General features: G+C 43.4%; 1 protein-coding gene across 5 annotated transcripts in view; it reads left to right on the top strand.

Moving 5' to 3' along the window:
• DYNC2I1 (dynein 2 intermediate chain 1) overlaps positions 1–16,937 on the top strand; it is a 245,518-nt gene that overhangs the window by 103,520 nt on the left and 125,061 nt on the right. For all 5 annotated transcript variants that reach the window (XM_085873300.1, XM_085873299.1, XM_085873302.1 and 2 more), the window contains exons 10-11: positions 6,482–6,599; positions 8,677–8,867. In XM_085873300.1, the coding sequence (XP_085729426.1) occupies positions 6,482–6,599; positions 8,677–8,867 (309 nt within the window). The remainder of the gene's footprint in view (positions 1–6,481; positions 6,600–8,676; positions 8,868–16,937) is intronic.

Below are 16,937 nucleotides of genomic sequence, written 5' to 3'. Positions count from 1 at the left end.
CAGATGTGAGATTTTGACTCTGATCGAGGACCTGAGATGAAGGCTGGACTTCTTAACTAAGTCTCTTCGGAGAATCCTTGTCTTTTGCTAGTCAGATTTTGTGTCCAACGAACGGCTGCTGAGAGAGACTCAAATAAGATGTGTTAACTCTCTGTGTAGTTTCTGACCGTCAGCTGCGGCTGTATGGATATGTGGCTTGATTTCCTGTTGCTGATCCTGCTCACCAGATACGCTCAGTGAGGGAACCTCGTGAGTGAAGAATGTCAACAGGATGATCACGTGCCTTGTGGTTACAGCAGGTTGATCGTCATCTCAAGGAGATGAGGATGGGCCAGGCATCTGCCTGAGGGATGGCCAGATGGAGGCCCCTGGAGTTCCCACGGAAAGTGGATGCAGCGAAGCGCTGCTCCTGCGCATGCTCCCATACCTAACCTAACCTAACCTAATCTTCTCTTCGTTTGTTGTACAGGGGTGGTCGGGGTTCTGAGCTGCATGGAGTTCTGCTTGTCTCGTAATGACTACTCGTCTAATGTGATGAGGAAGGATGCCATGCCTGCAAAGACAGGGAGGTGATGGGTTGGCGTCAGGCAAAGGCATCCACTGATGACCCTTAAAGAAGAGATGTGGTGCACATCGACCTTCTTATTGTGGTGGCTCCTTCCCCATGCAGACATACAGTATTCTGCAAGGATGTTCGCTGGGGCAAGTGTTGAGGTGCATTAGGTAGTGAAATCAGCTCCCCAGTTGTGGCCACCTCGTCTGTTGATAATGTGGAAAGCCCGTGACGTATACTGGGGGTGAAAGGAACCAGTTGGTTGCCTGAAGGAGTAGCTCTACTTTCATCACATGTGAAGACTTCTTGGAGGAGGAGGATGAGCACATCACGAGATGAGGCAATTTTAAGCAGCACTTCCTGTTTAGCTGTATTCAGTCCCTCCATGCTCAGTTGGAAAATACCAATCGCAGAGGCATTCATGGTACCACAGTTGCAGAAAGGGTATAAATATCTCACAATCGCAAAGAGTATCATGTAATGTAGTAATGTAGATCTCCACTCAGAGAATGCCAGGATGACAAACTGCTCCTCGACTGAAAGTCTTGCATGGTGAACCACGAGGAGATTGGTTGTCATTTCACCCCCGAGTGTGCCAAGTAAGGATTTTGCATGCCGCAGGATGCCCAGTCGGCGACTGGCTTTGGAGGCCAACTTTGAAATGTGGTTTGCCCAAGAAAGGTCATGGCTGATGGTGAGACCCAGGAGTTTGAGTGATTGAACTTCCTCAATAGGATTGTTAAAAAAGTAGATGAGAGAGTTTACCAGATGGTCCTTTCGGAGAGAGATAGTGAGAGTGTGAGGTTTGTCAACATTGAAAGATAAATTCCAAGTGTTTGACCAACTGGTGATTTTTGGCAAGGTCGGTAGAGAGGGAAGAGGCTGCTGCCTGCCTTTCTGAAGGATGAGGGATGTCACGACAGAGGGTGGGGTCATTAACAAATCGATAAAGGGGACTTTCCAGAGTGTCTATAGATTGCTGATGAAGAATACGACTGGGCCCAGAACACTGCCTTGGGGGCACTGAAGCATTGACAGGGAGTAGAGATGAAAATATTCCATTTGGAGCCACACGTTGGCGATGAGAGTTGAGGATGTCAGTAAGTCACATGTGAAGTTGGCCTTGGATGCCATAAGTAGAGAGTTTGGCGAGAAGGTGGGATGCCAGACTGTATCGAAATCTCAAGATATTCAAGAGAGAGATATAAAGAAAGTGTCCAGAAAAAAAATTAAAACACCAATGTAAAGTCACTTAATAGGGCGTTGGGCCACCACGTGCGGCCACTATGGCCTGTATGCGCTGTGGCATATGGAGAATATCCCATAAATAACTGCTCAATTGGATTTAGATCTGGTGACTGAGAAGGCCATGACATATTCATAACACCAGTGTCATGCTCATCAAACCATTGGACGACCACATGTGCTCTGCAGATGGGGGTATTGTCATCCTGGAAGACACCTCTTCCAGCAGGAAAGAAATGCTGCAACATGGGGTGAAGATGATCACTCAGTACCATTAATTAGTGATTGGCATTAACCTTATCTTCTATGGGAATGACTGCACCAAAACTATGCCAGGAAAATGCATCCCACAACATTACAGAACCACCTGAACCCTTCACTGTGGAACCATGCACTCAGGATTGTCGAGTTCTTCAGGTTGGTGTCACAAGTACACTCGTCTGTTTGTTGAGAACATAGTGAAGGACGATTCATCTGGCCACATCACATTGCTCCACTGTTCCTTAGTCCATTGTCCATTATCTTTACACCACTAGACTCGCAAATGTGCATTGCCAGGTGTGTTGAGCGGTTTGTGCATTGCTACCTGACTATGGTATCCCGCTCTGTGGAGTTCTCGGCGGACCGTTTTTTTATGAAACTGGCTGCTCGCATGCCAAGTTAAAATATACAGTCAATGATCTGCAGTTGCTCGCCTGCTTTGCCTTGCACTTCAAATTAATGCACGAACATCACGATCCTGGAGTATGCGCTTCCGCCCACTGTTGATGATGTCTTTGCTTTGGAGTTCCATGCCGACATCACCTTAGACACCTTGCTTGTAAAACATCAGCAAGTTGAGCTGCCTTCGTCATTGAAGCTGCTGCCAAATGTGCCCCAACAATCAACCCTCTATCAAAGTCACTGAAGTTGCAGAGAACAGGACTCTGATAATCATTTCATTTGGCCAGTGATGCTGCACCGCCCAGGTTTCTTGGCCTTTCTGTTTATCTCGTCTCTCTCTCTCTCTCTCTCTCTCTCTCTCTCTCTCTCTCTCTCTCTCTCTCTCTCTCTCTCTCTCTCGCTCTCGCTCTCGCTCTCGCTCTCGCTCTCTGTCTCTCTGTCTCTCTGTCTCTCTGTCTCTCTGTCTCTCTGTCTCTCTGTCTCTCTGTCTCTCTGTCGCTCTGTCGCTCTGTCGCTCTGTCGCTCTGTCGCTCTGTCGCTCTGTCGCTCTGTCGCTCTGTCGCTCTGTCGCTCTGTCGCTCTGTCGCTCTGTCGCTCTGTCGCTCTGTCGCTCTGTCGCTCTGTCGCTCTGTCGCTCTGTCTCTCTGTCTCTCTCGCTCTGTCTCTCTCGCTCTGTCTCTCTCGCTCTGTCTCTCTCGCTCTGTCTCTCTCGCTCTGTCTCTCTCGCTCTGTCTCTCTCGCTCTGTCTCTCTCGCTCTGTCTCTCTCGCTCTGTCTCTCTGTCTCTCTCGCTCTGTCTCTCTGTCTCTCTCGCTCTGTCTCTCTGTCTCTCTCGCTCTGTCTCTCTGTCTCTCTCGCTCTGTCTCTCTCGCTCTGTCTCTCTCTCTCTCCCCCCCTCTCTCTCTGTCCCATGTGCCCCAAGTGAGTGGATATGATTAATTGTTGAAGCTGTCAAGGTACCGATGGTTAATTGGGTTTATATATTACTAGTGCGGGCCCGAAGGTGCGGGCCGTAGGTGCGTGCCAGTATGTGCAGCTTCGTTCCTTCGCTCTCGTAAACGACAAACTGGATTGGGGCATTTTTTCAATCGGATCGGACCAACCGTATCATAAATGGCCATAACTTGGGAAACACCTGGGAAACATACTCAGGTCCCCAGCGTCAATTGTGACGTCATATCAAATGAAGAAGAAGAAGAATTGTGATGCTCCTCTCTCTCTCTCGCCCCTCCTCTCCCCACTCTCTTGAATTGTGACGCCCCCTCTCTCTCACCCCCCCTCTCTCCCTCCCCTCTCTTGCCCCCCTCTCTCCCCCTCCCTCCCCCTCTCTCGCCCTCCTCTCTCCCCCCCTCTTTCCCCCTCCTCTTTCCCCCCTCCTCTCTCGCCCCTCTGTAAGTGTATTCACAAATGTCTACCAAGCACAACAATTGATTCAAACTTTGGGAAAAAAAACAGCTTTCAAACCCTTGGGAAACAGCTGTTTCCTTTGGGAAAATTCAAACCTTGGGATTAATTAATAATTTGAACAATTAATTCAAACCTTGGGAAAAAAACAGCTTTCAAACCTTGGGAAACACTTGGGAAACAGCTGAAATGGATGAAGAACGATATCAAACCTTGAAAAGGCACATACTCAGGTCCCCAGCGTCGATTGTGACGTCATACCAAATGAAGAAGAAGAAGAATTTGACGTCAATCATGCAAAAAACAAACAAAAAATAAATAAATAAATAAACATTAATTGTGATGTCATTCATGATGTCATAGCACCATGTCCTGTCATTGGTTGACAGACGTTATTGGTCATTATTGGTTGACAGACAATATATAGGTCGTTATTGGTTGACAGACATTGGTCATTGTATCACGTTATTCTTTTTATTACTGCCAATTATTGTGCTATTATTATTATTATTATTATTTATATGCTGTTATCATTATTCTGAGATATCTTTGGGGAAAAATGGCATGATAAGGTGGAACGACACTTCAGCCACGATATATACACCTTTCCAACACTGAAAAAGCAATAAAATGGCCGTAACTTGGGAACCGCTCGTCCGATTAATATCAAACCTTGAAAAGGCACATCCTCGGGTCCCTGGCAATATTCCTGGCATGTTTCAATCAGATCGGACCGGCAGTTGTCGAGAAACGGCGGTCGCAGACACACGCAGACACACGCAGACACACGCAGACACACGCAGACACACGCAGACACACGCAGACACACGCAGACACACGCAGACACACGCAGACACACACACACACACACACACACACACACACACACACACACACACACTGCTGGAATTATAGATAGATATATTTACTTGATACAGTCTGTAAATCACTGCAGTGTATCCAGTTCTTCTTCTCTTTCCCCTCCCCCCCCCCCACCCCCCCCGACCCTCATTTTGTTGCAATAAATCCCTGTTCCCTGTTTGATGAACTCTTGTGTGGTCATCGGGAGCTGGCTGCACAGTGCGTTAGCATAATAACCCGTGAAACAGGCAGTTGGGGTTTGCATATTAATCACCTCTATTAGCAACTGTCAACAAGCTCGCTCAGCTATCTATTCCTGTCGGCAGATTTGACGTGGTTGTGTGTTCTTAAATTCAGATTCACGCCAAATTAACCCAGTGGACTTGGAGACCTTTTCGTCCTCTACATGTGGGTAGCGTTACCGTTGCTGAGGACGCACAGCTGTTACAGTACTTTCCTTCAAATTATCGTCTCCATGGAGGCTGGTGTGAGTCTGAATCAGGTGACAAGGTGAACAATGGATTTTATCAACTGAAAGCCGATAATAGTTCATTCACCACCATGGGAAATATGGTGTGGCTGACATTTTGAACGTTTCACAAAACACTTTTTCTTTTTTCTCTGATGAAGAGCTAACGCTCGAAACATCAACTCAACCTCACTTACTAAGGTAGTTAATCAAGTTGATAAAATTTTGGTTAATAAAATTAGATTTTTAAAAAGTAGTGCACAGGTTGTAACAACTTGTGCTGCTGTGACATTCCTGTAGATGCACGATGATCATTACATGCTTATTATAAGAACTGAAATCAAACAATGTTTTTGCAATGCACATTCCCTAACCAGAACATTCTGTTTGTCGTGGTTTCATTATTTTCTGTCATGAATTTTGACATGTTCTAACAAACCTGCTTCCCAAGCTATCTTTTCAATCATTTCAACATTCAAAATGATTAAGTAGCCACATGTGATAGACATATTTTACTGCAAAATAAATCATTGCTGCATACATACCCCTTTGCTAAATCAGTTTAAAACCCAGTGTGCTTGGGACACAACTTGGATTGCAATCTCAAGGTACAACCTATCTACAATATTTTTTTTGGAGGGGATAATGGCTTGGGTCTGACATTTCAATCACAACTCAGACAAAGCAGAACTGCAGGCACCTGTTCTTATATTTGACATAAAAAGGAAGGCTCTTTAGACCTCTTATGTAAGACCTAAAGAGGTACCATCCATCCTTCCATTGGGACCATACTCTGTGCAGAGTGTTGGTGCTGCCGAAGCAGTCTCCTTGGCTAGTGAGTACAATCTTGGATACACACCAATCACCACTCCGACACAGGATACCAGCAAGCTGGCACTCATTTTTCTGACCTCAGAAGGATGACAGGCAGAGTCAACCTCACTTGGTATTAATTCAACAGCCAAGGGGGATTTGAACTCATGATCCTAGGATCCCAAGTCCACCACCCAAACCATTATGCCAACACCAGGCATACTTGTACCAAGTTTTATTTAAATCCCTTCAGCTGTTCTCAAATATCTCATTTTTACCTGACCTTTGAACTCTTCACCACATAATATAATATTCTAATCAATGTATATATGCATCATGATACATACTTGTACCAAGTTTGATGAGGACACTTGGCTGTAAAATACAAATAATGTTAATATTTGCCCTCTTTTTGAAATGTTTTGTGTTTATTTTACAAAAAATGGTCCACTGTTGTTCTGGATGGTTTTTTAGTTGATGTTGGATATACTACAAGAAGAGTGTGAATTCCCAGTCATATCACTTCGACCTCCAAAGCTACCTTTCACCACGGGCCATGTGATCATGAAAACAACGTTACAAAGCTTTCAAGGTATATATCCCTCGATTTCCAAGAAAGGGGAATAACTGCAACATGGTTAGCTGTAAGTTAAAGTGTCCTGAAAATTAGCTGTAAAAATACATCGATTATTGAGTAAGTATTTAATTTCCTTGTCAGCTGTAAGTTTTCCTTTGTTTTGCTTTTTCAGTGCTATCGTAATTGCGAAAAATTACTTTTCGTAATTGTTAAAAAATACGGTTATTGTTAATGGAAAATAAATAAATTTGGGCGCTATTTAGATACCGGCCTAGTTATACACTCAGGGAGCGAGCAGGGGGAGAGTGTTCATGGGATAGTCATCAAAGCCTTTTTAGATGCTGAATTCCGATAAACAATACTCTTAGAGGAAGATCAAAGGAAAAATAATTCTTGCCCTCCCCCCTCCCCCTCCTCCTCTCTTCCTTCTTTGATCAAACTGTCTGGGGTAGACCGTATTAGGCACGGCCATGTCAGGAAACAAACTCTCCTCTTACGTGTAAGTGCAGCATGTTATATGCTGTGTGTACGTTTATGTGTGTATTCGTGAAAATGCGTGTATTGCTACATGTTGCATGCTGTGCTGCCAAATGTGTAGGGATTAGGATGCACACATGCTGAGACCGGGCTCCTTTTATGTTTGTGTATTTATTCTGGATTCTTTGTAAGGGAAAGATTTTCACTAAATTTGTGCAATGGCTAAGATTGGCACAAGGAACAACTTGCACTTAATATTGCAGTCATGACTTTCTGCACAATCACCAATCATCCGTAATCATACACAGTATATATGGAAAGGGTGGTAGTGTTTCCTTTCCTCCCTAGTGTGCAAAGATGTTCAAAGTGTGAAATTGGGATGGTGCAGAGGTGATGCACTTGCCTTTGAGTTCTTTAGAATGGATTTGATTCTTGGCCTAACTGTAAACTGTCGGATTGTAGCTTCGCCAGCAGGGCATTGCATCACTAAGTGATGGATGGATGTTAAACTGGGATTCCTGTCTGCTAGCCTTCATTGGTGGTTGTTAAAGGTCCCAAAATGACCTTTGCAAAGAGTAGGCGAGTTATCGCCGGCACTCTTAATAAGTTACGCATTCCTATCCAAATCGCCTTCAGTCAAATGTCCCCAGCCTGGCCAGCTGGTTTGTGAAAACTTGGGCGAAAAACATTTCCTGGCCGACCCCACATAACAGGAAGGTGGGAATAATTGGGGTTCGTAGTCAGAAGTGAAAATTGAAGTAAATGATAAATACACAAGCAGGGGGCATAAATGGACTCTTGGTTTTATCTCCAAACAGAAAGGAAAAGCTTCACTCTTGTAGTATTAGTGTACAAAATAATGTTGCAAATGGTGAATTTATTTATTTATTTCCACATTCTGTGCTATTGCTTGCTGGTTATTTTCTGTTTATTCCTGATTTTGTTAACTGCTGCCTAAATACTTAGGAAAGGTTGCTGAAGCATTTTATACAATGTTTCTTTGGTACCAGGGGAGCCTATTTTGGCCCAATATGTCATATTCACAGCTCAGCTTTTCCTTCAAACATAGTTAGTCCGAAATGTATAGTTAACTGCAAAGAGGAATTTAGTTAGGGCACAGCGAACAATGGCCTATTCTTTGTGAAAAAAACATGGTTTCCAGTTGCACTGCACCATGCTGTCACATTTTATGTCTAGTCCCGTTTCATATGGAATATAGACTACAACTCAGGAACAAGATGCCTGCACTCAGTTCCCTTTAATAAGCACAATTTGAATTGGCGGTTTGCTAGAAGTAGTGCAGTGTACACACCACATCGGTGAAAGCCTTCATAAGGTTTGTCAGATTATCTTTCTAAATGCATTGTGTTGATATGGTTAACACTTGACTGAAGGTGTTTATATGTTTAACATCTTTTTCACAATAGTGGAAACAGACTCTGCATCACACAGTGTCAAAAGTCACATAAAAGTTTCTCATGACATTTAATGAAGTGCTCATCAGATTTCTATCAGATCTCAAGAGAAGTCATAAGATGAAAATTTAAGGAAGCTTTTGAGTCCTGTCATCACAATAATGCACATGGTGGCAGCCACTGTCGTCTTTCCACCGCAGGACGTCCTGCCAAGCTACTCTACACCGATACAGTCGCTGCTCACCTTTTGCTCAGCTCGCATGATTCTTTGCTCTCCGTTACCTCAAAGCAAGACCTCGATTGCACATCTTTAATGACGAGTGCCATGTTGTGCATTTGGAATCTACGTGCACCCAGCGATCCCCTTTGCACATTGTTTTGCAAATCTCAGGTGGGATTTACCTCTCAAATTAGTTGCTCCTCATTGTCTTCACACATTAATTGTGAAAATTAATTGTCCTTGCCAGTTATTTTAACAAATTAACAAATGGCAGTCAGAAATTAGCTTGAGGGCATGCAAGAAAGTACAAGGAAGGTAATTAATCAGTGACTAATATGAGAGCATTGTACAATGTGCACTTCGGCATGTTGATTCACCATCAACTTCAATTATCAAACATGGATAATTTGGCACAGTGAGTGGGAAATGCTTTATTTACTCTGTGTTTATACAAAGTACATATTCTCTTTCATATCATTGTACTGCCTTAATGAGTTTCTTTTTATTATCGTTATTATTATTATTATTATTATTATTATTATTACTATCACTATTCCTGTTTTTGCCTCTCATGCTAAAAAACATTAAATGTGACAAAGGTAGTCCTGTATAATATCAAATATAATTTTTTGTGTGTGTGTGTGTGTGATGGTTCCAAAGATACAATAAATCATTTTTGTTGTATTGACAATGATGGGTAATTGCTCTTATAGTCTTGCATATCTCAGCCAGTGCATATCTAGCATGAATAATGATAGAAAACCATTACCTGCAGTAATTTACGAACTGCGTTTTACATTGGTTTTATTGCCATTGTCATTATTATGTAGTAATATATATTCTGTTTAGCCATGTTGACTAAATCAGAGGAAAATTATTCAAGTTTTGACCAAAATGATGTTTTTTGTTAATTTAATCACAATCCGAAAAAAGTAGGTCAGACACTAATCGAATATCAGGTGCACAGCTTCAGTGAAGGTACACTATTATGATGCAAGAACATCTTGGAAGGCCAAGCGGATCTGAGATACAGCTCTCTTCCTGTGCAGGCTGGAGTTCCTCAAGGTAGCGTTCTGGGCCCTGTTCTTTTTCTGGTTTTCATCAATGATCTCTCGGACTCTCTGGAAAATCCTCTATTTCTCTTTGCCGATGACTCCACCCTCTGCCGTACCATCTGTCATCCCTCAGACCGGCAAGCAGCAGCTTCTTCGCTCACTGCAGATCTGGATAAAATCACAAACTGGTCCAACACGTGGAACATGTCTTTCAATCCAGACAAATCTCACACTCTCACTATGTCTCTTCGAAAGGACCGTTTACAAAACCCCCCCATCCACTTTCTCAACAATCCTCTGGAAGAAGTCTTTTCTTTCAAGCTTCTGGGTCTCACTATCTGCCATGACCTTTCCTGGGAAAGTCACATTTCCAACCTTGCCTCAAAAGCCAGTCGCCGACTGGGAATCCTCCGTCGTGCAAAGTCCTTCCTCGGCCCTCTTGAGCTCCTGACCACTTACAAAGCTTTTGTCCGTAGCCTGATGGAGTACTGCTCTCCCCTCTGGGCTGGTGCTCCTGCCTCCCACCTTTCTCGACTTCACGCTGTCGAAACCAGGGCTTTTAAGATCATTGGCATCTCCCGCAATGAAGCTGAGTCTTTGGGCCTCTCACTCAATCACCGCAGGTTGGTCGGTGGTCTTTCTGTCTTCTACCGACTCCTCTCCAGCCTTGCCCCGACTGCTCTCTCTGTGATATGTGCCAACCACATTTCCACACGCCGCTCAAGGTCCGCCAACAACCACCTTCTGCTAAAAGTACCAAAATCACGAATCACTGCTCATCTTCACTCTTTCATTCCTCTTTTTCCCGCCTTTGGAATAAACTTCCTCACTCTATTCTTTCCCATTCTTCCCTCCAGGCTTTCAAAACAGCTGTTCACCACCACCTCTTATCTTCCCCCATCCAAATCCTCGATCTTTTCTACCCCCGATAATCCACCCAAGCCCACTTCCTTCAATTCTCCTGCTTTCCTTCCTGAAAGTCCCTTTAATGTCCATCTTCCCCTCGCCATGTTCCCCGTCCCATCCCCATCCCTCCCCCTTCCACAGTTCACCTGTGTCTGTTCCCCAATGTTTTGTCCCTTCCACTCCCGCCCCTCTTGTCTCATGCCTCCTTGCTGTGAGTTGTGTGTTAGCTCTCATACGAGCCTCGACCAAGGTATACAAAAAAAAAAAAAAAAAAAAAAAAAAAAAAAGCTCAGACATTGGCAGAAAAAGCAACACCGAGAGAGTTCATAGAACTTGATACCCTGCATAGTGTTCGAGTATATAATTCAATTTTAATACAATAATGATTTTAAAGATCGTTTTAAAAAATCTGGAAGTTTAGTGCTATCGAAGCAGTCTTATACATCACCCTATTTAACATGTCCAAGTACTGCTAAACCTGAGGTTCTTGGAAGTATTTATAAGGCGATTTGTGTTCTTCAGTGTTCAAGTACATAATCCAATATAAATTAAATAAAGATTGTAATAGTCATTTAAATAAATTAATTCCAGAATTTACTGCTGTTGATGCAGTGTTGATTACATCACCCTATCTTACACGTTATCACATTAATAAACAACAAAAAGCATTGTCTGGAAGATTTTAATGAAGGGTTTCAGAGCACGATTATTTCAAACCATTTTTTAATTAAAAAAGCTACACATGAAAAGAGTTGGGCCAATGGGCTGTCTCCTTGAAAAGCTAAAGTTTGGAGGAAGGAAACAAGTCTGTCATTCAAGTTTAAGATGATGATTTTGATGATGGAAGCAGGGTAGCTGTTTTTCAGCTTCCTCAGGGAGTGACATCCCTGCCCATGTGAGTCGCTGGCTCAGCTGGCTCCAACTGTGACAGTACCTGGTATGGGCCCCTTGTCCAGGGTAAAGACTCCCCGCTGCCATGTGGGGGAAGCCTCGTTAGACAAAAGCAATGAGAAGGACATTCTGATATCAAACTGCACGTGTAGGTCAGCCTGGGCAGTGCTACACCATTCGATAAATGGGCCCATTAAAGGTCCCATGACACTCAAAGTACTGAAATTGCATATATATATATATATATATATATATATATATATATATATATATATATATATATATGTCCTATAAGAGTTTTTCATTGTGATTTCTGATCTGACAATGTTTTTTTTCACAATACTCGTTCTGTAAAATGTAAAATTAAAAAAGCAAACCTCTTAGGGAACGCCCCTAAAAATTCTGCCGAAATCTCCTGAATGAAACGTGACCCACATGACGTCATCTCTAGAACAACAAAGGCTGTACACAAATTACTCGGGTTGGTGGTCTACGTGATTGTGTTGGCTTTCTGTGTGCTTCCACATTCGATTGATCGACTCAAACGCTTCGTTCATTTCTGCTTTAAGAAAATCAAACATTTGGTTTTGAATAATGGATGACATGGACTTTGATTTGTCTGGTAGTGACAGTGAGTGTGAGAGAAATGAAGGATTTTGGTTTGAATCAGATGGAGAATTGTCGGATAACGAAGTCACGGGAGGTGAAGTTCAGGTAGCTGGAAATGGAATACGACCTTACAAGTTCGAGCCCGAAGCAAGACAAACAGAAGAAACTGACAATGAAATTCCCGGAGTTCATGATTATCGGGAGGACATCGAAGGAAGACTTGGCAATAACAACTGGTTAGACGAAATCCTATTCGTAATTCAATAATGTAAATTCTACTTGCATACTGCTCGATATCAGAAATATTTTAGTGAGGTGACGTGAACAGCGCAGCGGGCATGTTGCTCCATGGCGAATGAATCGCAAGCAAGGCCAGCCCATGTCATCGGCTGTATCTCTCCGCGCATAAAACGAAGCAATCTCGCTGTCCGCATACGATGAAAACTTGTGTGCAGAACACACCTTGCGACACAATTGTCTCGAGTAGTCTGATAAATCTGACGTTCTGTTGCATTTTTATTTATTTTATTCCTACTGTCATCATGTAGCACCAGTAGAAAATGATGACGAAAAGAAAGTAATAAAAGAAAGCTACAGCACGTCAGATTTATCGGACTAGTCGGACGGACGATGGATTTATCGGACTAGTCTAGACTCTAGAGTTGACAAGTAACTTGTATTAGCATGCACACAATGTATAAGTCAATGCGTAAGAGTCCCGAGGCTATGAGGCCGTGTAATAGGACAGATACATTTCTTTCATAGTTGTGCCAACATATTTTTCCCTGTTCATTTATTACAGCATTTTGGCTAAATGTTAATGAATAGCAAGCCAATGGAAGCAGTACCTTCACTTTAGAATAAACCCATGTATGTCGAGTGCAGCCATACCTGGCTTGCATGTATGTGGAATCGTACCTATCCCAGCAGGCTGGTTTCAACGAACAATTCAATAAGCTGCAAAATGTGGGTGCATGTTTTTCACATTGATTTTAAAATTATCTCCTTGTCTCTTTGTGCCTTGAAATTATGCAATATTAATCTTTAGTATTTTACTTGTATGTCCCTGTAAGTTTCTTTTTTAATGGAAAGGTTCAACAGTCACATTTTATATTTTGTGGACATGGTATAGCCCTTTATTGTGCATACATGTATTGGATTTGTACACGACTACGACAAGGAAGTAAAGGGATAAATAATTGCCTCGTGATTGTTGTGCATACATGGCTCTGAAGCAGAATTTCTTTTCTGCAAAACAATCACAGGAATTAAGACGATCACTGAGATAGCAAACACATGTGCACAATGCATTTGTACGTACTTTATACAGCGCGCGACGTCTAATCAATCCATTCTTAGCGAGTTGCGTTCTGGAGATGATGTCAATGGTCACGTGACCTGCCGTTCGCTGAACTCAATTTTTTTGAGGGGCGGGGCATAGCAAGTTGTGAAAAGCACCACAAATGTTCGAAATATTGGTCTAATTATCCCATTGTTGATTTAAAAAAGAAACATGGATGATTTCTTCACTCGGAAGGTCAAGTTAATATATAAATAACCAGAAACTTTTGAGTGTCATGGGACCTTTAAAGTCAGTGGTGGCACCAATTTAAGCATCACTGCGCATCACCTGCAGACAGCTGTGTCCACGATGGACATTAAGAGGAGCCGCTGTCATACCGACGACCTGGCCAGTCTGCTGCGCCTATATGCAGCAGACTTCACATTGCATTTGTTGCACCTGCAGCTAACGATGCTCATTTGAATAGTGAATGGGAGAGGGATAGCACACACCTTTATCACTTTAATCACTTATTTGTGCAGGTTTTTCCCTTCATTGGCATTTACCCACCTGCTCACCACCTATCTTTACTTAAGTCCTGTGTTGAGGGAGGAGTGAAGGCGGGGATAGGCAGAGGATGCTGCTGGGAGCCCCTAGTCACGAGTCCACACGTATGGCGGTCCAAGTGTGATTGTCGTTTCGTCATTGACCAGGGGAAACGGTGATATTCGTATCCTGCTTGGGTGTCAGAGCAGCCCTCTTTCGGGGTAGCACTGATTTCTCCACATGTAGAAGGGGATATAAAAAGCTCCCTAAAGAAAGCTTGTGACATTTAGGCTTGCTTGCTGCAGCAGGTTGGTCATCCATTTCTGCGGTCGAGAAACAACATAAAATGAATTAATAAACAACAAGAAGTCTAACAAATGTAACAACAAGATGCTAAATTTTGGTGCCTGGAATGTGCGCATGCTGCAAGACAATGGCAGCCACCTCGAATGTCGAACCCATGATTGGCACGATGTGGGATACACATTGCAGCACTCGGTGAGACTCCCCTACCTGGAATATCCCATCTCGAAGAATGAGGCTCTGGTTGCAAGTTCTACTGAAGCGGAAAGCGAGAAAGTGAAAGTCGTCAGGCAGGTGTTGGTTTTGCGATTGAAACCAATCATATAAACCTTCTCAATGCTGTCTCAACCGGTATTAGTGTATGTCTCATGACTGTGTGACTCAAACTTGACAATGAACGCTATGCTACCATCAGCGCATATGCCCCGACCATGACAAACACAGATGAGGTCAAAGAGCAGTTCTTTGATGACCTTTCAGCAGTCATCCAGTCAATATCTGATAGTGACAAGCTTATTTTGCTGGGGGACTTCAACGTCTGAGTAGGACGCCATTATATTGTGTGGAAAAAGGTGATCGGACACCATAGCATCGGCAAAGAGAACTCAAATGGCACTTTGCTGCTGATGCTATGTTCAACTAATGAACTCGCCATGACAAACTCCTTGTTCCAACAAGCTGATAAATATAGTTACATGGATGCATCCACGCTCTAAACATTGGCACCTCATTGATTTTGTCTTCATCAGGCAACACGACTGGCTTGATGTCAAGTGCACACGTGTCATGAGAGGCTTTGACTGCTGGTCCAACCACATGCTTCTTAAGAGTAAAATGTCACTCAGGATCAAGCCTTCCATGAGAAGGCAAGGTCTCAAGCCTGCTACAAAGCTTAACACTCAACAGCTTGCATGTAAATGCAGCAATATGCAATCACAGCTTCAGCACCATCTCAATGCCACCTTGGAACAATTGGATGTACCTCCTACCAATGCTCAAGTGGGATGGACCATTTTACAAGACATCACCTTCAGGGCAACTTCTGACATTCTTGGTTTCATTAATCGTCGTCACACAGACTGGTTCGACGAGAACGCCTCCAAAATCAATAGTTTACTGAACTCCTTGCATGTGGCTCATCTTTGCTGGATTGACGACAGAGGCTCAGTGAGCAAACACTCCTCTTAACTGCAACTTGGGAGACTTGCACAGTCAAGAATATGTTCCATGAAAGATCGTCAGTGGGCAGTTAGAGTGGAAGAAATTTGGGAGGCAGCCGATACAAAGAATTTCAAGCACTTCTATGCTGGTCTAAAGGCAGTCTGGAGACCATCTTCTCATGGTATCGCCACACTCCATAGCTCAGTTGGCCAGTACCTTATCACAGATCCAAACATGATCCTGGAGTGCTGCGCTGAACATCTTAATGGTGTCCTCAATTGCCCCTCCTCCATTTTGGACGTGGTTATTGACTCTCTTCCCCAGCGGCCTATATTAGAAGACCATGCCCACCCTCTGACTAAAATAGAGACCACCAGAGCTATCAAAGAGATGCCATCTGGAAAGGACCCTGGTGATGATGGTATCCCCTCCAAGGTTTTCAAGTTTGGTGGTGTCAATCTCTTCATCCAACTTACCCAACTCTACAATACCATCTGGAGTGAGGAGTCAGTACCGCAGGTCTTCAAAGATGCCACAATTGTTCTGTACAAATGCAAAGGTGATACGTGTTGTGTGTCGCCAACTACCATGCTGTGGCCCCACCATCTATTGCTGGGAAAATACTTACCCACATCATTCTTAATCGCATGTCATCAACAATTGGCAACAGCATCACCCCAGAAATAAAATGAGGTTTTCGTGCTGGACGTGGCACGACCGATATGATGTTCTCTGCTCGTCAACTTCAGGAAAAGAGCACAGAACAACATCGCAATTTGTATGTATATGGTCTTTGTTGACCTGACGAAAGCGTTTGATCTGGTCAGTAGAGAAGGCCTGTGCAAGCCACTATACAAAGTTGGCTGTCCTGCTAATTTGGTCAACATCATCAGATCCTTCCATGATGGCATGGTTGCTCATGTGAGGGACAGTGGATGCACTTCTGAGTCATTTCCTGTTACCAATGCACAAAACAAGGCTGTATCATTGCTCCCCCATTATTTAGAATTGTGTTTGCCTCTATGCTTCATGATGCTTTTGAAGATTGCACCTGGGGAGTGATCCATTTTCGCACCGACATTAGTGTCTTTAATTTGCCGCACCTGGAGACCAAGTCCAGAATCACAGAATATACTTTTCTCCGTTGCTCCGTGATCTACTTTTTGCTGATGACTGCGCACTCTTCAGTCATAATCTCCAAGATATGTAATTTATTGTCAACTTCTTTGCGCAATCTGCTCGTTGCTATGGCCTTATGATTAGCCTCAAGAAGACTGAGGGTATGCTTCAGCCGAGACCAGAAGGTGTGTATACCATGCCATCCATTACCAATGATGATATGCCACTCAAAGTTGTAGATCAGTTCTGTTGCCTCAGAGGTGTCCTCTCTCAAAATGCAATGATTGACATCAAAGTAACATCAAGACTCGGTAAAGCATGTGTGTCCTTTGGAAGATTGACGCATTGCCTTTGGCATGAACGTGGCAT

This window comes from Eptatretus burgeri, chromosome 3 (assembly GCF_056783735.1).
Source record: "Eptatretus burgeri isolate ZD-2024b chromosome 3, Ebu_testis_v1, whole genome shotgun sequence".
Taxonomy (NCBI): domain Eukaryota; kingdom Metazoa; phylum Chordata; class Myxini; order Myxiniformes; family Myxinidae; genus Eptatretus; species Eptatretus burgeri.
The sequence above is the reverse complement of the archived record's forward strand: the minus strand, read 5'-3'. Positions and strand labels throughout refer to the sequence as shown.